At 35.2% G+C, this 24,995-nt stretch overlaps 1 protein-coding gene across 1 annotated transcript in view; it reads left to right on the forward strand.

Annotated features, from left to right (window-relative positions):
- CNTN5 (contactin 5) overlaps positions 1-24,995 on the forward strand; it is a 321,942-nt gene that overhangs the window by 242,441 nt on the left and 54,506 nt on the right. Inside the window, exons 10-12 of the mRNA XM_011982695.1 lie at positions 7,080-7,150; positions 8,648-8,882; positions 18,520-18,629. Coding sequence (XP_011838085.1) covers positions 7,080-7,150; positions 8,648-8,882; positions 18,520-18,629 — 416 coding nt within the window. The remainder of the gene's footprint in view (positions 1-7,079; positions 7,151-8,647; positions 8,883-18,519; positions 18,630-24,995) is intronic.

The following is a 24,995-nucleotide window of genomic DNA, read 5'->3' on the forward strand; positions in this document are numbered from 1 at the left end:
AATACAAAAAATTAGCCGGGCGTGGTGGTGGGCGCCTGTAGTCCCAGCTACTCGGGAGGCTGAGGCAGGAGAATGGCGTAAACCCGGGAGGCAGAGCTTGCAGTGAGCCGAGATCATGCCTCTGTGCTCCAGCCTGGGCGACAGAGCCAGACTCTGTCTCAAAAAATAAAAAAATTTAAAAAAAGATAAATGAAAGGGAGAAAAGATACAGTTAACTATGTACCTTGTCATTCAGAAAGGTCTGATCTTCTCTATAGTATAAAATTTCTATTATCTTCAAAACTATTGGTATACATCTCAATATTTGCAGTTTATTTCAAATTTTAATGAATTATATATACACACATGAATGAATATACATATAGGCTTATGTGTGTATGTATCTTTTAAAGAAAAAAAATGCACCTATCATGAAAGGTTGGAGTTTTTATCTAGATTAATGTTCTACTGTGCCACTTAATAGCAGGGTGGACATAGGCAAGAAGTATGTCATTTAAGGCTTAAATTTCTCACTCATAAAATGGGGATACCACAACCTACTCCTTTTGACCATTGTATTAAATAAGATTTTTAAATGCATATAAAGAGCTTTGCACAGTGCCTGGCACATGATAAATGCTCAATATTATTGGAAGCTATTTTATTATATCACCTCCATTGTTAATTTAAATGAGTTATCAATTTATTAGATGGAAATTTACAAACTAGTAATCATGAAAAAGTGTATTTTTTCATATTGAGAAAATATTTTCAGAGTTAAATACATGTTTGTTGATATAGTAAGAACCCTACAGTCTCTTGGCTTGCAGCTCTGCAGTCAACTTCCCAAGATACCCTCACTGTGAGAAGTCTCTGCTGCAGACAGCCAGCGTTCTATCATGCCCTATCATCCAGCCCACTAGAACAACAGGAGAGTCAAGAGAACGTTTTAGCATATGGAACACACTACAGAGCATGCATGTCTTCTAAATCATCCTTGCAAACCTCTAGCTGGCCTTCCTATGATGCTTTTTCATTCTTCTTATCTAATTAGTACTGTCTGTAAGGAGGTTTTATATTTCTCAACATTTAGCCATTTTCTTTGGTTCTTGTAGCATAGACAAGGCAAAAGGAGTAGAGAAAAAGAAGTGTTGAATGAAAGACTATGGTTACGTATTTTTTCACACATTCAAATTGTTTTGCTTTCTAGTTATTTTTTTTTTCCTACACTGTATTCTATCCCTTCATTCTCTTCTGACTCAAATGGAAAATTACACATATATTTCTGGCCACAAAAGGAACAATATTTTTTCTACATTTGAAAATGCAAATGCCAGTAAATAGCCATAGAGGTTAAAAAAAAAAAAAAAAAAAAGGTTTTCTTCTTCTCCCACCATTGCTCTCCACTATGCTTAAAGTGATCCCAAACCTCAGTTTCAAATAAATCCTAAGCACTTTTATGTACTAGAGCAGTAGCATTTTCGAGTATTTAAAAATTCCAGTTTAATTTAATTAGAAAAATTAAATCTCACATCCAATTCCATGTTCTCCCATTCCTTCCCAGCACAGACCTGACCCAATAGCTATGATCTGTCTTTTCTTTCTTCCTTTCACTTTATTTCCTACCTTCTAGCTGTGCTCTGGCACTTTCCAGGTCAGACAAGAAGGAGAAAAACTTCCACTTAGATGGTGCAATTTGTGGTTCTCACATGGGTGTTAAATGTTCTACATGATGGCCTTTATCCACATGCTGCTTTTTTCTCCTGTGGGGTGCATTGGGTTCTTTGAAGACATCTTGCCCCCTAGCAGTCAGCCTTATTGGGTGTAGTCCTAACAACCCTATTCAAACCTAGCCTCATGACCACTTGGTTCACAGTAACCATTTCACATTCCCAGCCTGCCAAAATCTAGAATTAAACGATATTCTCAGGAACTATTTTGGCCTCTTCTCCTGAGTTTCCTCAAGTAGATCAGTATGAAATTGAGGTATTCTAGAAAAGTCTGAGGCTCAATAGTATCCATACAAGGCATGATCAGTAAGCATCTGAACTTCTCTGTAGTGGTTGTCTTGCTCCTCTCCTTATTTACCTTGATGAAGAAATAATATCCCCACCTCTCTATTGACAGCTGGGGTTGGAGGGAGATGCTATAGCAAATCCACCTTCTAAACTGACAACCTTGTTTTAAGACAGCATTACTTGCGCATGTATGTATATGAGTTGGAGGCAAGCAATGAGAAAGAGTCATAAAGTTGGTTTCCCTAATTCGTAACGAGACCCGTTTTCTTCAGCCATTCTCACTTTAGCATCTGAGATTACATGTGACTCATTCCAAGTTCAGAAAACAGCCGTTTAACTTCCTCTTACAATTTCTTAAGTTGTATATTACCTTCTGACTCCTACAAAGGATCCTGCTCTGTTGACATTTCTATTTTCACAGTTCTTGTCCATGACGGTGACTTAACAAAATTCCCTTGAGTTCAAAAGTTATGGAAGAGACACAAAGGAATATTATTATAAGATGGGCTGGATTAGTTTTATCTGGGGGTATGTGAATTAGCTTTGTATATATTTCTGCTTGCCTTTTCTTTTTCCCCTTTTTAGCAACAAATCTGATACAAAGATTATTTTACCTATTCTTCGCTTTTAGTTCCTTGTGAATCCATATAAACAAAGAGAATATGAGTTGAGATAAATACCATTCATTTTATACACTCACCTCCTATCTTCTTGACTATTGCTACTTATAAGGAGGTTTATAAATCAGAAAATTCTTACATTTCCTGAAATATCCTAGCAATCTCTTTCACAAATTCAAATAGCTATTTTGCCTAGATTTGCAGATTGAAACAAGCTATGGCAAAACTGAAAGCATAATTCCTTTGGTACTACCAAAACAATATTATTGGAATATCCAAGAAGGATATTCTGTTTCAAGATTATGTGTGCATAGACTCATGCTGAACTTTCAGCAATTCTCATAGAAGACTTCACCACTTTCTCTTTTTTGAATCTAAACATATAATAGTATTAAATAATATTTATTGATTATAGTTCCGGGTACCATGATGAATAATCATGAAAATAACCTTAAGAAGCAGGTATAATTAGTGTCTCCATGAGACAATGGAAATACAGGTTAAAAAATATTTTTAGTCAAGCAATTAGAGTGGTAGAACTAGGATTCAAGCCTAGATCTTTCTCACTCGCACTTCTCACTCCCACAAGAAAACCTTCACCATTTGTACATACCACTTTATCTACCCTAATAAGAATAAAAGCATTATTTAAACTGTTTAGGAAGTACCATTGGTTTTTTCAGGGCGTGGGGGTGGGGTGGTGGGCAAGGGGAACTCCTTCAATTTAACTCTTTCTGTAAACTAAGCCTGAGTTAGAATCAATAATGGAAATATTCCTGTGCTACATACTGCAATTTGAGTAGAAAAAAAAATATTATTTTTGAAATGTTCCTCTTGACTTCCACCTTTGCTATATAAACTCCCTCTCTTCCCTCTTTTCATTCTTTGGCACCTTTCTTTCCAAACCAATTGCCAGACAACCATTAAGCTCCAAAAACATGGCCTGTCCCAGGTCTCGAATAAAGCTATATTTTTCAATGAGTGGGGTAAACGCTTACTGTAAAGTGGAAATTTTTCAGGGAAAAAAAGATTGGTAAATGATTTCATTATGTTTTATTATAGTTAAGTGCTAATTAAAGTGTGTTATTAGTGTGACTCAGTTTGTTCAACCTACTGAGAAGTTCTTTGATATTCTGGCGTGGTTCAACTAAGGTAGTACACTATATTTTATTCATTCTGTGTTTCCAAGAATGTTTTCAATGTTTAAGAGGAAAAGAGACATGAGTTTGTATTTCAACATGCCAGGTAAGACTTAAAACAGCTAGGCATCTGTAGCTTGTGGACAAAGTATCAATTACATTATCTGCTTATGGAGGAGCTTTGCTCAGAAAGAAATTCAGAAGAATCAGACTTAAACCTGCTAACCATATGTATAAACTTGATTCTCTAAGCTAATATGCTCATGACATTTATCAGTAGTTGACTGAGGAAAAAGAGTCTAGCTGCTTAATCCTGCATTCAAATTTTATTAATTACATTTAAAATATATTTGGTCTTAAGGTAAACAAGTATTTCCCTGGACTCAGTGAAAGCATTTATTAGATATTTGATTATATTAATTTTGTGCTTCTAGCAAGGATGATAGAACTTTTACACCATAAGGGCTCCGAAAGATTAAGTCAAATCCCTTCAGATCACGAATATGTTGTTTTATAAAGGGATATAATTAAAACCAGCGGACTCCATCAGTGCAGAGATAATAACTGTGTGCCACCAACTTGAAAAGAAAATGAATGTACATGGGTTTCACTGATTAGCTGCATGTAATTAGGAAATTTAAGCCAATTGGAATTAGAGCACCCAATTCAAATCTTGTGCCCACAACAACAAAACACTGCCTGAGATGAAGCTATTACAACCTAAAGTTTTCCATTAGTGAATCCAATTATATCTAGTAAACTTTTTTTAAAATTTGAGTAGCTGTTACTTATACACATATGCTGTTGAAACACGGTGAGCCATAATGCCTCTTTTGTCAGTTATTGTTCATTAAAATTGGAGGTAGGGTAAGACAAGGATGATCTTATTTCTTTACGTTAAGTTGAAGATGGGCTATCTTGTCTTGAAAATAAATTAGAGGCAGTAAGAAAACCTCAAGGATCTGATTTTCAAGTAATAAAATAAATGTTTTTAAAACTTAGATCATTAGTTGAAAATTGAAATCACAGAGTACTTTCAAAAAATTAATTAAATTGAAGTGAATGAAATCATAGAAAGCCTGCTTTTGCTTTCTTAGTTTCTCAAAATGGAAATTTTCCCCAAAATGTTCACTTGTTTTTTATTTTTTACTCACAAAGTTAAAACTTTGAAAAATCCAAATTGGTAAATTGTTTTTTAAAAATAAGAAAGTATCAATGGACGTGAAACAATCCGACAAAAGCTTCAACAGTTTTGATTTCAAATAGTTACTTTGTTTTATTCTATTCATATCTTTTAAATAGGCTTCTAGATGTTCACTGGAGCGCCTAGAGCCTACTGTAAAACTGTAATCTAGAGTTTCTGAGCATCATTTTTTTGTTTTTAGATGATGTTTTAGGGTTGAACAAAGTAGAAAAGAATCTTCAATGCCTACTCTTTCCACAGAAACCTATAATCTTAGGAATGATGTCCTCAAAGAAGAGGATCCAAAGCCCTAAATTTAGAGTACAAATTTAGTTCAATTTAATGGACGAAGTACTGGGTCTGGTATACATTACCCATGATGTTATTTAAATGTGAGTTTTCAGAGATAAATGTGAAGAGTGTATGTGTGTGTTTATGTGTGTGTATACATTTTTTAAAAAACAATACTACTAAGAGAAGCAGTAATGGCATGATATCAATAAATCATTAATATCTTGTATCCACTATTTATTTTACTGTGCTTTGATGGTCACAATATTCAGAAGTCTGAGATTAGCCAAAAAGGGAATATTTGAAAATTTGGATCCCTGTCCTTTTACATATACAGTTAAACCAGCTCCATTCTTGTGTGTCTTACCTATAACATTGACCAGAAAATAAATTTAGACTAATACTACATAACAGTGGTTTTTCAGACATGGTGATAAGGCATACTGACATGTCACAGTTTGTTACATGTGGCCACAACTATGACTACTAATAACTCAATAAATGATTTGTTTGCTGTTCATATAAATTAGGTCATATTTACAGATATTGCTCTAATTGCATCATTTTTCTCAGTTGAATTCCATGTGATTTCTTGGAAGAGAGAAAAAAGGGTATCCAATTCCATGCAATTCTGAGGGAATCCATGAGATGAACTCCTCATATGAATAATCCTCAGTATGTATGTAACAGTGAAAGAATAAAGATTGGTAACTGCTGCTGCATAATCCTATATTGGCAGCAGCTGCAGAAGCCTGAGCAAGAGAATTGTGTTCACGGAGAAAAGTGCCAAAGGATACTGAAATGTAGACCCCGACAAATAAAGGTTATTTATTTCAATTGAGCCAATTATATATTCACAGGTTTGCTCACCCTCTTTTCTGGCCCAAGGAGAATTTGTTTGTTTGTTTTTTTCCTTCCCAGGAGTATATAAATTCCACTTCAGTTTTTCTGGTGTATAAAAGGCTGTGTGAATATCTACCAGTAATTAATAGCCTTTCATTCCAAGTAAGTAATAGATAGGAGTGAATTTATTGTTTATGAGTATATCAATATCGTTTAAAAACGATATGCTGGAATAGAAAGGCAATGCTGAAGTGTAAAATTGCTAATGCAGGCTCATAGCCTGGAAAATGATTTCTTTTAATAGTTTTCTTCATTTAAAAGTTCGTCATTTGAAAATGTTCCCTTTCAACTGCAGATTTTGTGGTTTGGTGCACTGAAGGGGAAATTTATTCCTTTGACACATTTATTCTTTTAATAGTTATTCATTTGAAAAAGTTTCACTGGTTGCCCATAACTTTTGCAGTTTGCAGAGAGATTCATTCTTGACAGATTTTTTTTTAAATGTTTATTCATTTAAGTAGGTTCTCACTACACGGAATTGTTGCTAAGGTTTAAAAAAAAAAAATACTAGAGCTTCCTGGGGGTTCTGGTAAGGCAGTAATGCTAATCTTGACCTGTGGATTTTTCAGTGGCTCTGCAAGCCCCGGGATAACAAAAAAGAGTCGTATCATTAGCAAAGAGGAGAAAAGTGAGCAATTGTATGGACAAAATTTACCTAATCATTATTAGATGTTCTTAGCTATAGTGTTAATTATCAATTTAGAAATTGCTACCACAGAGCATTTTCAAGAGGTGTGGTACAATAAGTGGTCATGAAAAAAAAAAAAAAGTATATCAAAGTCTGCCACATAGATTTGAAAGCAGGGTATTTCTGTCACCAATATTTTGTTTTAATCTTTAATATGACCATCTGACTTCAAACAAACTTTTGACTTATTTCGGGATTTTATCCAGCTTAGGTTGGGAGTTCTTATTCTCCTCACTCTCCACCCATTTCTATCCACAGTTCCGAAGACAGCGCCCACCAATGTAAGCGGAAGAAGTGGAAGAAGGCATGAGTTAGTCATTGCCTGGGAGGTAAGAAAAACACATCCTCTCACAAAGTACTTCAGGTGTTTGTTTGGCTTAGTGTGAGATTTAGGCTTAGTGTGAGATTTAATTATTTTATGATTAAGCAGTCCACTTGACTCATTTAGAGGCTAAAACCGGTGGAAGGAAGGAATTAACCACTGCTGAATAAATGCCACATTACCCAGGCTATCTCATTTAACCCATACAACAATCTTATTAGTTGGGATGATTTTCTTCATTTTACAAATCATGAAACTGAGGCATTGTTACATACTTTCCCTAATAAACAGAATTGTGACTTTGATTACAAAATTTGTGTTACGTTGTGTATCTCATCATATGGCCTCCAAAGTATCATTTGTCAAAGAAAAACTGTGGAGATGAAGGGGGAGGGGGTGTGAAGAGTACATTTATTCTCCATGAAGCCACCTTCCTTTTTCGATGTTAAATAACCTTATTATTAAATATAATTATGTAGCTCATAGGAATCTGTCTTAGAATATACAGAAATGGAAATGTCTGTTACAGCAAATAGAGCAACTCCTTTATAATCTCTAAGAACAATAAGAAAGTGTACAGAGATATCTTTTCCCAGTAAGAATTATTCCATGAGCACATCACCTGTCCTATTTTTTTTTGTCCTTTCCCCCTTTTCTTCAATAAAACTTCATACATTGTTTCTGATGTCTATAGAGGTATTAACTTTCCAATAGCTGACCTTCGCTGAGACGAAATTTCTCTACATGGAACTGCCTTTCCATGTAAGCTTTCATATAATGGGCTTTGTCTCTCTTCCACCACTTAATACATGGCTTTTCTTCATAACAAAATTCAAGGAAAAAAATCTACTTAGCAAATATTTATTGCATATCTACTGTGTGTGAAGCACTGTGCTAGACAGTGGCTGGTAACTTTTCCACATTGACTGGTCAATCACAATTATTCTTTTCTATGGTGTGCAGTTGAAGCCCATGTAACAATTTAAATCTATGCCATATAGCACAAGAAGCTTCTTGAATACCATAGTCCAATTTTTTCATGTCAGTAACCATAAAAGCAATTGCAAAGCACACTAGAAAAAAAGGTTTTAACATTACTATATCTTACTTTTGTGGTCTAAAGGGCTCTGCAGAGCATTACCAATGACAAGATATTCCCAACCACCAGACCATAGGACAGTTTTCCCCAACATGTTAATCCAAATATCTTCATTTCATATACATGACTAATTGGAGCAAATTTGTTCCACTTCAAAAGTTTTCAATTCTCTTGAGATTTTTGTACATTTCAACTGATACAATTTTTCTTCTGTTACCTTTAAAGCTTTTTAACTTTCAAAGAAGTGCCAAAGTGATTGTACTATTTTGGCTTCCAATGTAGTATAAAGATTTGAGATCCTCCCTTTCTCTAGTTATCTATACGTGTTTTAAAATTAAGAATTTGGAGAAAGTGGATTTTTAATCAATCATTTTGATGATAATTAATTACGTTTTTCTTCTTTAGCCAGTATCTGAAGAGTTTCAGAATGGGGAAGGCTTTGGCTATATTGTGGCTTTCAGACCCAATGGAACACGTGGCTGGAAGGAAAAAATGGTGACATCCTCTGAAGCTTCCAAATTCATTTATCGAGATGAAAGTGTCCCTCCTCTTACTCCCTTTGAAGTGAAAGTTGGCGTTTATAACAATAAAGGAGATGGGCCTTTTAGTCAAATTGTGGTCATCTGTTCAGCTGAAGGAGGTCAGATTTTTATTCCTATTATTTTTATTTAACATTTTATTTTGTTATACAAATAATCAGATATTGTTGTACATATATGAGAAAATACAAATAAGGCAAAAGAAATTCATAATCTCACTAAACTTTTCAAATATATATTTTCCAACCTTTTTTAATTTTTTAAATTAAAAGTTGATTATTCCACGTATGCTTATGTTTTTCACACCCTAACAATATATGGCAAACATATATCCACGTAAACAACAATATTGGTAATCCCTGCAGTATATCCCTTTCTCTGGGTGGACATTAAGCCAATCATCTTTGGTTTGAAATTTAGATACTTTTATATTTTTTCAATATATATGTAAAGTAGATTTAAATAAATGCTTCATTTATGTGACAAATAAATATTTCTAACCCTATGCATAAAGCACTGTACTAATAAAGAAGTTTCAGACAGGCCTTTTTCTTGCAAGCTTTTCAAACACACCATGAAATCCTATGACAATCTTATGAAATAGACATTATTGTCTCCATTATGTAGAAAGAGAAACTGACTTTCAGAAAAGTTACAGAACGTGCTAAAGGTTACACTGCTTGTAGCTGAGAATTAAATCCAGGTTTGTCTAACCACTAACTCCTTGATTTTTGTATAACATGCTGCCTTTACAGGCATGACCATCTTTAATTCACAAGATAGAACTCATAGGTAGGCAGTACCAAGTAGACAATGTACCTATTTTACAGATGCGTAAACTGAAAAATGGTTATGCTTAATACATGGTAGAGCTACAGTGGAAACCCAGCTTCCTACATCAAAGATCCTGAGTTATTTTAAGTTTTAACAAAAAAATTCAATTTTCTGGGTGAGAAAAGTATAATAATAGATTTAGCCTCTTAAAGTTAGCAGCTTTTCTTCTTAGTCCTTCTTCTATTCAAATGTAGGATTTCAACTGACCTGACAAATGGGGAAAAAAATGAGAAAAGGAAAAAACAGACTTATGTTTCCTAAATTTACAAATGACTGAGAAAATATTCCATCAAAGGCAGCATTCATTTTACCCTCCCAATCAGTGTGGTAAATATAAACTAACCTTTATACTTCCTCTGTGCCCACATGCAGGACTTGAACAGCTCAAGAGTATTATTCATGATTAATAATTGTATCTCCCATGAAGCTCATAGCTTCACGGGGGATATAAATATAGTAATGTGAATATTAAAAAACAAAGACAATGGTTGATTTATGGAAGATGTAGCTTTTCAATAGTAAGCTGCCTCATAATTTTGTAATATAGAGCCAAATTTTAAAGCAGAATCAGAAAGTTTATCTTAGCATAACAATAGCCAGGGAAGTGAAGAATCAAGTAATGGCAAGGAACTATAGGTATTCTGATGAGATACTCATTGCACTTAGCATCTCAGATTTCTGAGGTGTTTTCAGATAAAGCCCGTAGGCCATGTTACTTATGTTACCTAAAGTAAAGGTTAAAATCAAATATGAAATTGGAATCTCAAGCCTTAATCTACATTTATGGAAACTGAGTCTCAGAGAGGTTAAGTAACATACTCAAATTCACACCAGTAAGTGACAGTTACAAGAAATGATAGTAAGTGACAGAGCTAGGATTTTAACCAGGTCTATACGACTGGAAAGCACATTTTTTAACTATTATACTATACTGCCTCATCAGGAATGTATACAATAATGATATTTTCTATTATTTATTGCTCAAAAGATCTATTTTGAAGTACATGTGTTATTCAGGAGTGCATATTCTTTTTCCTTTTAAAATGTTGGAACCTAATTATCAATTATATAGCATCAAAGGTCACATGAGAGATTAATTGGAGAAGTTTGTGAACATGCTTTTTATAGTAACAACAGTGCTGCCTGTAAGAAATTCAGCTTTGTAATTTCTTTGTCAACCTTTGCTTTGAAATTAATTTATAGCAACCACCTTGAGTTTTTTACTTTGTGTTTTCTTAAACTTGAAATGGCTTGCCTTTGGAGATTTCTCTTTCAAGCTAGATAGAAAACGTGCATATTTTCTTTTAAAGACACTGAGGTTATTCCTGTAACATATTTCATAGTAATGTAACACTTCATTTATTTTAGTCAACTGAAATACAAAATATATTAGGCAAATTAGATCTGGACAGAGCCCTTTGTTCTCACAATGAAATTCAAGCATGTATTTGGCATTTACTCACTAATTAAGTTCACAAATTTGGAACTTTATATGCAAATATGAGTAAAGTGTTAGCATCATTAGAGTGTGTCAACCAAGAAAGGCAGGACAAGGGAAAAGAAAAGCATTTACCTGGAGTTAGCGGAACCTGAGTTCAAATCTGATCACACTAACTAGACCATCTTGGGCAGTTTATTCAACTTTCTGAGGCTTAGCTTCCTCCACTTTAAAAATGAAGGTCTCAAAATAGAACATCTCTGGAATCCTGTACAAATCTAAAATTAAAACTCTGTCAATTTATTCTATATTCTAAAACATCATTTTAGCCGGGAGCAGTGGCTTACGCCTACTATAATCCCAACACATTGGGAGGCTGAGGCAGGAGGATCACTTGAGCCCAGGAATTTGAGGCTGCAATGAGCTATGGCCTTTATGGCACCACTACATTGCAACCTGAGTGAAAGAGTGAGACCCTGTCTCAAAAAATTAGTAAGTGGATTAAAATAAAATAAAATATTCTTTTTAACAATTGTCTTAGTACAGATAGTAATAATAGATCCACTTTTGCTATACAATAAAAAGGGAAAACCAACATCCTTTTTTAGTCACTTCACAATTTGCTTTACTTAAAAAGGAGTGAGCATTTCCAAGATTAAACCATTTTTAAAAAGAGGAAAGGCCTGTAATGCCCTTGTAAAATAACGTATTACACTCTTAGACTCTTGCCAGTGCAGGTTTCTCCCCTCTGTGTCTATGGACGTCCAGACAGCTTCACAGTGTGTCTTTTATCATTACACTCTTGCCCAAAGCCCAACTAATCTGAGCTAGATTGTATTTCTCCATAAGACAAATCCTGCTTCCTTATTCTTCCATTAACCGAATCCACTTGTTTATCACCTCAAAATCCCTCCGCATTCTTAGATACAGTAAAGATCAAGAGGAGTGAGACCGCCTTTCTATTTCCGTTTACAGGCTTAGTTCTTCCTCTTCCTTTCAAGATTACAGCTACATGCCTTAAGCACTGTGAAAAAGCCACCTTTTCACAGCCGACACCAAGCTGGGAAGAAAAATGTCAAATGCAGCTACCAGAATTTATGTTATTGGGAGGGAAGCATAGAACAGAAAAACTTACAAGGCACGCCTTACAGTACTACTTCTCAACCTGTTTCCCAGTGGAACATGGATAACAGATGACATTCATACCCAGAACATGCTTTTATACGTGTTTATGTGCATTCTCCATTCTCTCTATCCCTTTCTTTTCCTCTCAAAAAAGTATCTCAGAATGCAAATACAATTACATTATTTTAGAGAAAACCTTGAATTGACATGTTTTTCAAAGAAATCATCATTTACAAATGTTGATGCTTGATCAATAAATCACTTGGGATATGACCTTAAGTCTCACAACTCTGAGGTTTAGTATTGCCCTAGAGTACTCTCAGAAAAAGTTTCAAATATTTTTTCTGCTAACCTTTCAATGTTGCCACAAGAGAAGCGACCCTTAATGACTCTGTCAGTGCCAAACAGCATCTGACATAAGCCCTGGAGAAGACAGATATTTGCCTGCCAAGATATCCGTGTACCCTGTACATGTGTCAAATATCTTTGCCATTTAAACCAAGCAAGGTTTATGGGCCTTCCTAAGCCTGGCTTCAGACCTCTAGGGTATGATATAATTCTATACAACACCCTTATTTTGGAAACAATTCTGTTTGTTATAAAAAGAACAGTGAAATTCCAAAATAAGTTCTCAAAATGCATGGTAAAACTGATAAAAAATAATTCTTTTCCAAGATAAAAACATTAAATTGGCTTTGTCTTCCACATTTCAAGAAATAATGAATACTCAAACATACCCATTTTCCACTTAGTTCTTCTCACCGTAACTTCAGAAATGAAAAGAACTGGAGCATTCAATTAAACCTAATGGAAAAACAGAAGAAAATTTGATATAGTTAATTATAGGTTGAAAGATTTATTTACTTGTGATGTGCTTGATCCTTTATCCTTTCTAATTTTCTTGGCTTTTGCCTTATCTGTAAAAAATGTCCTGCTCATATATTTATTAAACCTAAAAAGCCTGTCCTCATTTGCAGAAAATGATATACAATTATCTCATTGCAAGTGGAGCTACCACAGCCCAAATTAAAGCCTAACATTCCTAAGGTGTTATTCTCCAGATCCATCCTTAGCCGAAACTGAGCTCAGTGGGATTTATGTGAACTTGAAAATTAATCAATTGACATATTAGTTGTAAAATACAAGAAATAATTTCCTGTCTTTTCCAGATGATCTATTTGGATTAGTGCCTATAAAAGTTCAACTGCAGTTGTCTTCACCAAATTTTTAAATAATGAAACCATACCTTTTCTCTCCAGGAGTTTATTAAACTCTCTTTTGATTAATGCTGTTGCTCTAGGGATCTCTTGGGAAGGGATCTCTTGGGAAGTCAGGTGTATAGTCAATATTACAAGCACATACCCCAATATGACATGAAGAACTCCAGCTGCTAGGTCACTTCATACAAATGTATCATCTAAATTCATGAACATGGTAATATTGTTCAACATTTTTAATCTAACAGAAACAAACCTATCAATCAGCCTGTCTACTACATATCCCAAGATTACAGTGAAGGAGTTAGCCATGGCCTAATTAATATCATCACAAGTAACAGGAAAAAAAAAAAAAAAAAGAAAGAAAGAGGTTTACTTCTAAGTCTTTGATTCCACTAGATAGAATGCTAGTACAGTCTCAGAAATAAGTTTCTGAACTTTTATTAAATTACCCCAGTGTAAGAGATGGGAGTGAGAGTGGCAGAATACATCCTGTGATTTAGAGATCAGGAGAGTTTCAGAGATGCCTGAATATGACATGACTGAGGAGGAGCTGTGCAGCTGAGGTTCAAAATTACCAGGGAGTCTGTGAAACAGGAACCAAAGGAGTTGATAGTGAGCCTGTGGCAGGATAAGCGGGTGATAATGGGGATATAGATGGTTTCTCACAAGACCTAGAAATAGAGAGCCCAAGTAGGGAGCCCAACACAAACATTCTTGAGAGAAGTCAGATGTGGAGGGGCAAAAAGGGAAAGAGAGAAATAGAAAAGGAAAAAGCATCAGGTGAGTATAACAGAGACATAGGCACAGAAGCAGAACAGTGTGGTGCTCAGAGCCTGACTGCCTGTGTTCAAATCCTCCCTCCACATTTAAGCAGCTGTGGGATCTTGAGTAAGTAGCCTAACCTCTCTGCCCCTTGATTTCTTAATCTGAAAAAATGCTAGTAGTAGTAACATGGTTGTTGGGAAGATTAATTAAGACATGTAAAGAATTAATAACAGGGTTTGAAACACAGCAGAACCTCAATAAATAGCAATTATTAGTATTTTGAGTGATCCCTTCATCTCTTTTGTCTTTTTGTTTACTTCTAATCTTATTCTATCCATTCCTCTGTCAGTTATTTGGAGGCAATTGGGCAATAAAAGAAGGAACTATCTGTGTTTTCTGTAAAACTTATTCTGTGACTCAAAATGGACTCTAGGAGGTGAAGAATGAGCCAGCCTCTTTCTTTATGCCAATTTAAAAACAGAGGAAAGAGCATCTGAGTCCCAAGTTCTAGTTGGAGCTTTTTCACAGCTAAAAGCAGAGTATGGATAAATCAACCTCTGTACGTTTTACTTTTCTAATCTGCAAAATGACAGCATGGATTTAAAACAGGTCCATTACCCCAAAGCACATAGGAGTGAGGTAAGAAATAAAAATAATAAAGTACTCCTTGTGTGAGATAATAGGGAGTAGTAGGAACTCTGGCATATGTAGAAGCATACGCCCAGACTGAGGGAGTCCACCACTAAACCTCATCGGCCAACACTCAAGAATTTAGGCTTCATACCGTCTTCTTTCCCCCGCCCCCTGCAAGAGAAGCCAGAAATTCATCTTTTCTTTTTTTTTTTTTTTAATTATACTTCAAGTTCTAGGGTACATGTGTACAACGTGCAGGTTTGTTACATATGTATACATGTGCCATGTTTCTGTGCTGCACCCATTAACTCGTCATTTACATTAGGTATATCTCCTAATGCTATCCCTCCCCCCTTCCCCCTCCCCACAATAGGTCCCAGTGTGTGATGTTCCCCTTCCTGTGTCCAAGTGATCTCATTGTTCAGTTCCCACCTATGAATGAGAACATGTGGTGTTTGGTTTCCTGTTCTTGCGATAGTTTACTGAGAATGATGGTTTCCAGCTGCATCAATGTCCCTACAAAGGACATGAACTCATCCTTTTTTATGGCTGCATAGTGTTCCATGGTATATATGTGCCACATTTTCTTAATCCAGTCTATCATTCGTGGACATTTGGGTTGGTTCCAAGTCTTTGCTATTGTGAATAGTGCTGCAATAAACATACATGTGCATGTTTCTTTATAGCAGCATGATTTATAATCCTTTGGGTATATACTCAGTAATGGGATGGCTGGATCAAATGGTATTTCTAGTTCTAGATCCTTGAGGAATCGCCACATTGTCTTCCACAATGGTTGAACTAGTTTACAGTCCCACCAACAAAATTCTTATTTTCAAATGTTGGCTTAAATTAATTTAACACATGATGTAGACAAACAAAACATGACTAAAGACCCACTGCCCCCGCATTTGTGACTTTGGAGCCAAATGACTTCTAGAGTCCTTTCTAGTTGTAACTTTTCATCAATCGGTTACAGTGGGATGCTCAAAACAAATGGCCAGTTTCAATGCAAACTAGATGTTCTGTGATCCAGTTAATTACTTCTCTCTGCAGACCAATTTTTGACCTAGTTGAAAATGTTCACTTGGGTATACATATTACATACTAAAATTTCTGGGAAAATCTGACTGAGGTCACTCTTTCTACATGCTGAAATTCCTAATTCAGGTCAACATAGATCAACTTCCGATACCACTCAGGGATGTTCAATCTTTTGGCTTCCTTGGGCCACATTGAAAGAAGAAGAATTGTCTTGGACCACACATAAAATACACTAATGATGATAGATGATAAGCTAAAAAAAAAAAAGAAAAAAAAAGTTACAAAAAAAATCTTGTTTTAAGAAGTTCACAGATTTTTGGGGGGCCACATTCAAAGCTGTTCTGGGCCAAGCCTGGACACGCTTGATTAGATTAAGAGGGTGAAAAACGATTTAAAATGACTCTTCAATTCTTGTTGATTGATTCACTGTCATTCAATTATATGAAATTATAACATGCAGCTCCCCAAAATGCAACTGTGAAATGTAGGTGTGATATGACCCTAATTTAAAATCCTTAGAGCTTTTAAATAAAAATTAAGGTGCTTGTTTGAGAAGCAGGTTTCTGAACATTTTTATTTACTTTTACTTTAATATTTTTTAAGCTTTCTGTGTGAGAACTACTTAAACTTGTACAGTAGTACTGAAAGTTGATAGAGAAATAATTCCTTTCTTTGGAGATAAAGAGATAGGGAAAGGTTGCTACCCCACCACATGTTTTGTGCTTCTGAAGTTATTTATCCCCCTGCAATCTTCTTTGACAAAGATGTAATTGCTTCAGCAATATAAAAGTTGAAAGAAAGCATTTGGCACACAAATCTCTGCAATGCATTTATTCTGAAGAGAAGTAAAACTGCTACTGAATAGCAAATGATATTCAAAGTGTGGTTTCCTTTCAAATAAACTGTATCCTAAATCCCAGAGATCAAGTTGTACACACCTCAAAAACATCAACATTCTTTCATTTACTTGCAAAATCAAGAATTTTAACTCCTACTAAATAGCAATGGGGAAAAAATGTCCGTTGCAAGTCTGGTAATCAGAATTCTAGAATAAGATAGAAGATTTTTCCAGAATGCATGTTTTAAATTGGATAGATGCACAAATAATAGGGAGTTGGAAAGTGAGATGAGGGAAACCGCTGAGCAAAGGAAAATAATTAAAAAAAAATTCAAAAGGTGACAGAATGAACAATTATAATTTATACCATGGCAGTAATTAATGTCAGCTTCTGTGTAAAAATTAATGTGAATTCACCAAAGCACTCTGAGATGACACAATTATAGCATGTGTTTTTAACAAAGGTTTGGACAAAAGAAAATAATTGCTTGGTGCAAACATGGACCAACCAAGTTTTTGCAGGCTCCTTTTGCAATAACAGGCTAGATATTTTTGACTGATATATTTCAATTAATAATATATAAAAGTATTCCAGACACATGTATGACTAGCTTCTTTTAGAAAAGGAAACACCTCAGAAAATGATTATAACTTCAATGTTGCCTTTTAACATTTTTATTTAGAACTCAATCTTTGCTATATGGTTCCCTAAATTGAAGAAAACAAAACAAAACAAAAATTTCATAGATGAAGCTGAGCTCTAATCAGTGATAAGGGGTTAGTACCAAAATCTCTGCAATTTTTATGGAGTAGAAATTTTTAATAGACTTTTTACAGAACTGTTTGAACTAATGTATGGCCTTTATTCTGCCATTTCATTTAACGTGTGTTTGTGACACAGTATTTATGATTCAACCGTGTCAACACTAGAAATATTTTGTTCCTCACATCAAGTGCAGGCTCGAATAAAGTGCACCTTTTGATGGATGCCAGTCAGACGTTGTGTGTTTCAAAAAAATTAGTGTGAAAGGTCACTGAATGTAGAAACAAATGGAAAGGTGGTTTTGAGCCACAGCACTGAGCCCTTCAGGGACTTTCTTTTCCACCTGCACCTGTCTTAAAAGTCAATGCATGCCATTTAAATATCATGATTCATAGCATATTCCTTATATAATCATAAAAATGTAGTTTTCTGGTGGAACAACAAAAAGTGTCTAATGAAATTTAGATACTATTTATGCCTACACAGAATAAAAAAATAAAATAATATGGTATTTTGTGAATGAATATATTTAACGCCAAGCACAGTACTAAATATTTTATATGCACTATTCTAATTAAAACCAACCTTTAAATCTATGAGATAAATACTCTCATTATAGTCATGTTATAGATGAGGGAACTAGGGCTTAGAAAGAGATAAAACAACTTACCCAAAGGTAAATAAATAGCTAAAAAAAAAAAAATGTTTTAAGGCAAAAAGCAACAGCAGCAGCAACAAAAAAAAAAGTAAACCTTGATGCCACAGTCTATTTTTACAGGCATTATGCTAGATTGGCAGAAAATTTAAGTTCCCCAGAAATGTCTTAGCTGATCCAAGGATGAATGTCTTTGCTTGTCTTGCTAGATTTGTCATTTGTCATTGGTAAGGTATTGATGAGACTTGACCCAAGTATAGAAATCCAAAAGAATCACCTTTATATTTTGTTGTGTTTTTTGTAACTACCACAGCCCTTCATTTCAAAAATAAGGTAAGAGGAAGTTAACACCTGACAGACTCACGTGCAATGCTTTGATGGACATAAACTTTTTATAACTCTGTTTTGTTTTCCTTCATACAGAACCCAGTGCTGCTCCCACAGATGTCAAGGCAACAAGTGTGTCTGTGTCAGAGATTCTTGTTGCATGGAAACACATTAAGGAGAGTCTAGGAAGACCACAGGGATTTGAGGTATGAACAGAATGATTGAAAATAAGCCTTATTATTTCTTCTGGCATCACATTCTCCTAAAGAGAGATCTCGGTGACACTTCAGAATTTCAACAGAATTTCTTTGAAATTTTGTTCTATGTTAAAGAAACTAAGAAATACTATTTTACTGACATCTGTTATGTTGCTCATTAACTGGTTTATTTTTCAGGACAATAGCTTCCATAGCACTATGCAAAGATGTTTTTAAAAGATGAAAATAGAGTTGTAGACAAAAGCAGGAGCTATAGGTGGATATTTAATGGTATCCAATTTATTGGTCATTTTAAAAGTTTTTGTGTCTTTCTTTCTAATAATTTAACGTATAAATACAAGTTTTCCTTTTGTACTTTCTTGGTATCTCTTACCCCCAGTGCTGAATTATCAAATTTTGCTTGGAATTTAATGATCTGTACTGTATCTATGTATTCAGATAGTTTCTTTTTGTCCCTTAAATGTTGCTATTTTTAAACATAGTTATTCCAGTCTTATAGTGGTGAATATTTCATATCAAATGAATAACACCAATGAAATTTTAGCCTCCACAGAGACCAGCAGATTGTGAGTAGTCTGTGAACATGAATATTCTATGATAACAAGATTCTGCTTCACACACAGCTCTAGTTCTTGTTCTTGCCTTGCTTGGCCAATCATGGAGAGGAATAAGGGGGATAATGTCTAAAAGACAAAAAGAATTAGCATCTGACCCAAGACTTTAGTTGCATTTAAAAAAAAATTTATTCTTACTTTTTCTCTGCTTCAGTTCCCATTAAGAGAAAATCATCTTGTGTTTTGAACAATGATCAAGTACAGGACTTGTACACTAACATGGTTTCCAGGCTGAAATATATTTTTAATTCTATTTGAGTTTTCAAATAATGCCTGATAATTATTTGATTAACATACAGGTGGTATTAGATAATGATTTCTATGATAAAGAATTTATACCATCTTTCTAAGAGTTACAGCAAAAACAATTTATGGGAAACCATTACCTACTTATACAATATCATGGACTTATTTCTACAATCTTGCTTCAGTTAATTATTTGGAATAATTTAGTAAGTATCTCATTATGACTGCATGTTTATGTGATGAATATTTCTGTTTCTCCCTATCCTTCAGGAACTATGTTTGTTTATCATTAAATCTCAGCAAATGATAGTATATATATTTGGCCCATAACTGACCACAATAAATATATGTTGAATGAATGAATGAATGTTTGTGCAGAACAATTAGCCCCTTTCTATCCAACTGCAGAAAACATTGTGGTGGTTTTTCCAGTTTCCCTTCTCTATGGAGGAGGGACAGTGTGCCTCCTCCAGCTGCTGTGAGTGTTGACTGCTAATGGTTCTCAGCTCCCACTCTAGAGAATTGCCCTCCACGGAGGAGAGCTACATTACTTGGAAAGTGACCTCATCACACTTAGTCAGCCTAAGATCAATGACTGACTGATACTGGTCTCTTACCTCAGGGAGGAAACAACTTTATGGTGTAGTTTATGATACAGAGCCTTGCTGTACACATCAGGCCAAAGCCAGATTTCCTGGAACCACATTCTTGCTCAGCTCCCTCTAGCTCCCTATTCTGAGTTCCTCCCTTTTTAACAGGTTTTACCTGTAAGCATCCTCATAGTAAATAATATGCACCAAAATCCCTATCTCAAGTTCTGCTTTTGGGGACTTCAACCAAAAAGAACTACATTAGTGTGAATTCACTCTAAACCTCTGAATCAGAACATCTGGGGCAGACGTCTGGGGTGTGTACTTTCAGAAAGCCACAAAGTATATTCTGGTGCATGGAAGAGTGACAATCCAGGCTCCTATATCTCAGAGGGATGTTCCTTTTATATAGCCAGTCACCCTCAAGCTTTTTTTTTTTTTACCTGCCCTATTAGCATGACCTTTAGATAACCATCATTATTCACCATGTTGACATCTCTCTGTGAGGTCCTGCAGAGATCACATGTGCACAATTCTTCCCTTCCTAAATATAAATCATTCATTCTTTAATTCAATAAATATTTATGTAGACCTATTAAGTATCAGACATTGAGCTAAATGCCAGGAACAAAACAATGAGCAAAACAAAGTCCCTGCTCTTATAAAGCTTATATTGTAGTAGGGAAGGCACACAATCAACAAACTAAGAAATAATCGTATGTTTGTTTTTTTTTTAAATATGTGATATACTTTCAGTTAATGATACAGGCTATGTAGAAAACTAGGGCAAGAAGGTAAAGAGTGAGAGAGTCTGATATTTTACAGAGGTTTGAGAAATCAACCTTTCTGTGGTTGTGACGTGTGGGTAGAGACATGATGTAATGAGAGACAGCAGAGAGAACAGCAAGCTCAAGAGCTCTGAAGTACTAGCACGCTGGACTTCTTCAAAGAACAGGAAGTGAGTAATTTTGGTGAGAGTAGGGAGCACAAGGAGAGTGGTAGCAGGATGATGATGAAGAGATTATCAGGACAAGGAACAGGTTTCTGGGGTCTTAGGAATCAGAGAAGTTCAGATTTCATCCAAAGTGTAAGAAGTCATAAAGTATTTCTAACTGGGAAGGACAAGTCAAGATCTGACATATGTAAAGCCTCTCTCAATCTAGAAGGTAGAGAATAGACCCTGGGGAGGACCTCAGAGAGAAGAGCAGAGGGGCAGCTGTTCCATCCTCAGTGACAATGAGGCTGCTTTTACTAGAGTGGTAGCAGTGGAGTTGATAAGAAGTGGGCATTTTAAAATATATTTTGAATTGAAGTGAGACAGAATTTGACCACAAACTACATGTAGGCTATGAAAAAGATGAGACAAAGATAATTGCAGAGATATTTACCAAGAAAATAGGTAAATGACATTGTCATTCACAGAGATGAGGAACTCACAAAGAAGAGTGGGTTTTAGAGTAGAAATCAAGGATTCTGTTTCGGATCTTGAGTTAAGAGGAAGATTGGGGATGGAGCTATAACTATGGGAAATCATCAGAATATAAATAGTTTTTACGCATATACTGGCTGAGATCACTGAATAGTTGATAAAGAAGGTGCCTGAGAATTGAGCTCTGTGGTGGCCCATAATTTGGAACTCAGCAAAGAAGAGGAGAAGGTCTGGCTGAAGAAACTAAGAAGGAGACACTGAAGAAATGCAGAAGCCAAGAGAAGAATTTCAAAATGGAGAGAATGTTCCATAGTGTCAAATGCTGCTGGGAAATTCAGAAAGATGAGACCTGAGATTGCCAGATGGATACAGCAATGTGGAGACTGTAAGTAACTTTGATGAGAGAGATTTTATGGAATGCTGATAATGAAGGCTTGACTGGAGGTTAAGATCAAGATTACTCAAGAGTGACACTCAAGAGTGACACTCAAGACCATCAGAGCACAATGTTTTCACTAGATTGGCTTCATTCAAAATAACTTATTGCAAGCAAAAATGGAATATATTTAAAAACAGAACGTTAATAAGAATGAATCAAATTCTGGAACAATCATCATAATGACCACATTTCTGAATTAAAATAAATCAACAAAAATTCTGACAATGACTTTATACAAAAAAATGGGGACAGAATTCATGGGCATAGAAACTATTCCATTTCACAGTGCATTATAAATTGTAGTTTCAAAATATGGCACCTTGTTACCAGAAAATAAAAATCAATGTCTCATTAATTTGGAAATTGCTTGCTTTTTATAAATAGAACATAATTAAAACTTTGGCTAAATATGACATTAACTGTTATTTTAAGTATATTCTGCAAAGACTGTTTTTGATTTACAGTTTCATAACTGAATAGCTGCATGTATATTTAACACTAAATATGATGTAGGTGAAACTTTCAGAATCTCTCTTACTCTCTCTTTTCTGTACTCTTTTTCTCTTGAAAGAGAGCTCTGCCTCTGTCCTTCACCGAACACATCTGGAATTTACTGCTCTCATCTTCTCCCCACTTATTTTTCTCTATTAAAAATGTCACTGAGTAAAAGATCTCCCTAATTATTACTAAAATATAATGAACCCAAAAAGCTTAACAATGTTGCTTACTTTTATCCTCTTTTTCACTCTATCCCTACCACCATCCTACCTATATTTACTAATGGTCAAATTCAGAGCATGGTGACAATGAAACAAATATTGAAACAAGGGCATTTGTCACCAAAACCAAAATTATCGGTTTCACATTTTATGTACTTATAATGTCAGTCCTATGAGTCACTTTTCTAGCCATAATTTTAACTTTCCCTGCAAAGTCTAAAACAGCAAGCTACTACAAAAGCATTAACTATGAACCATTTTGAAAATAGAGAAGACAGTGTTTTCAGCTACCCCTCTTATTTTTCCCAAATCAGAACATAAATAAGATAGATAAGCTTCTGCTCTTATGAATATTACATCCTAATGGGGGAAGACAATTTTTTAAAAAATCAAAGAAATAAGTAACGAGATAAACTCTGATAACAATACACATGGAGGGTCAAAAGTATAGCAAACCTGGTTCCTGTGAGAACAGAAAGAAAGTGAAGCACTGGAAAATTAAAATAGTTGGAGGATTAGGTAGAGACAAGATATGTATAGATATATGGATTATGAAAAGAAAGTCTGTATTATATTTGAAGTGCAGTAGAAAGCCATTGAGACAATTTAAGGAGGGAAGTCACAATGTCCAATTTATGGTTTTTTTTTTTTTTTTAATCACTCTGGCTGCTCTTATGTGAAGAATGAAAGGGAGAGGAAAGAAAGGTCAGAGAATTGCAGTTAAGAGTTATCACAATAATCCAAGCAAGAAATGATTGTGGCCTAGACTTCAGCCATAGCAGTGGAGTGGGAGAGAAGCAGGTGTATTTTAGAGGCAGGACTGGCAAGATTTGCTGACTGATCTGATGTGGAGGAAAGAGAAATGATGATTCCTCCATCTCTGGCTTGGTCACATAGGTAAATTGTGACATTTACCAAAAAAAATGAAGGAAGCTGAACAAAGAACAGATTTGAAGCTAGGAAATCAAGAGTTCTATTTAATCACATTGAATTTTTGATGCCTATTGGAAATCTAAGAGGGTAAGTCAGATAGGCAGTAGAACATGCCAGTTTGGAGTCTAATTGAGAGAACAGGGCTGAAAACATAGAGGTGGCCATTACAGAAGTGATATTTACAGCCATGTTGCCATAGGAAAGCATCAGAGGACAAAATTTCAAGAAGAGAGGAGAGAAGTAGAGAGGAGGGGAATGAGGGGGGCTATGCTATGTCCTGGAACACTCAGCATTTAGAAGTTGAGCTGAAGAGGAGGAATCAGCAAGGAGACTGGCAAAGAGAATAAATCAGTTTGGTAGCAGGAATACCACGTATGCATCAAAAATGCTAAAGGAGTTGACCAAAAAGAGGGAACTGGCTAACTATGCTTAATGCTGCCAAGAGATCAAGTGAGATAACGATGGAAAAGTGCCTGTTTGGTTTACAGGTTATTGGTGACAACTTCCACAATCAAATAAATAATCAATATCCCTTATGTTGTCAATTAGTAACTTCAAGTTATAGACATTTAGTAACCTTAATAATGCCACTGCTTCTAAAGAATGGTTGGTGGAAATAGTTTGAGGGCAAAGGAACGTCATTTCAGAGCTCTCAGCCCATCAGCACCTTACTTGATGTGGAGTTTCCTGTATCTTGTCAGGACACCAAGGGGTTTTGGTATTCATTCTTGTGTTGAGAGTCACAGCTCTCCAGTGTTGGTATCAGAAATGGTTAAGAGTAAAATTCAACCTCTGAATATATTTTGGCACCACATATTATAATGTGAGCATAAGTAGCCACTGCAGAAAACTCTTTTAGCCTCAAACAAACAGAGTGAAAAGAAGTCAAGTTGAGACTTTAACATAGTGTTTGCCTTGATGTACCAGGCATTATGGAGAAGGTAAATAAGAAACAAGATATCATTTCTGAAGTCATGTACACAGATTTATTTCCTTCTAGAATATGTTTTCTGTCAAGTCCATACCCATGTTCCACTTTGAAACTGATGACTGTATCCCTGGAATATATAGTGTGGTATTAACTAGTAATACCTCAATGCATTTTCCTTAATAAATAATCAAACCAGAACCTATTTGTAATTCACTTGTCTCTGAAATCTTTGTATTTTCTTCTCCACTAATTGAGGGAAGCTACACTTGAGCAAGAGTCATTTGGAGAGAAGATGGCATCATTAAGGGCAATAAAGTCCTTAAATCTCTCATAGCCTTACCTGATCTCCCTCCTGCAAGTTGCTATTAAACTTTCTCTTCCCACTTCTCACTGCAGGTTCTTCTAATTTGGTTGCAGCCTGACTCCAATTCTGACCCTAAGTTGGCAGTCAAA

The sequence above is a fragment of the Mandrillus leucophaeus genome, unplaced genomic scaffold (genome assembly GCF_000951045.1).
Source record: "Mandrillus leucophaeus isolate KB7577 unplaced genomic scaffold, Mleu.le_1.0 Scaffold1059, whole genome shotgun sequence".
In the NCBI taxonomy this organism is placed as follows: Eukaryota; Metazoa; Chordata; class Mammalia; order Primates; family Cercopithecidae; genus Mandrillus; species Mandrillus leucophaeus.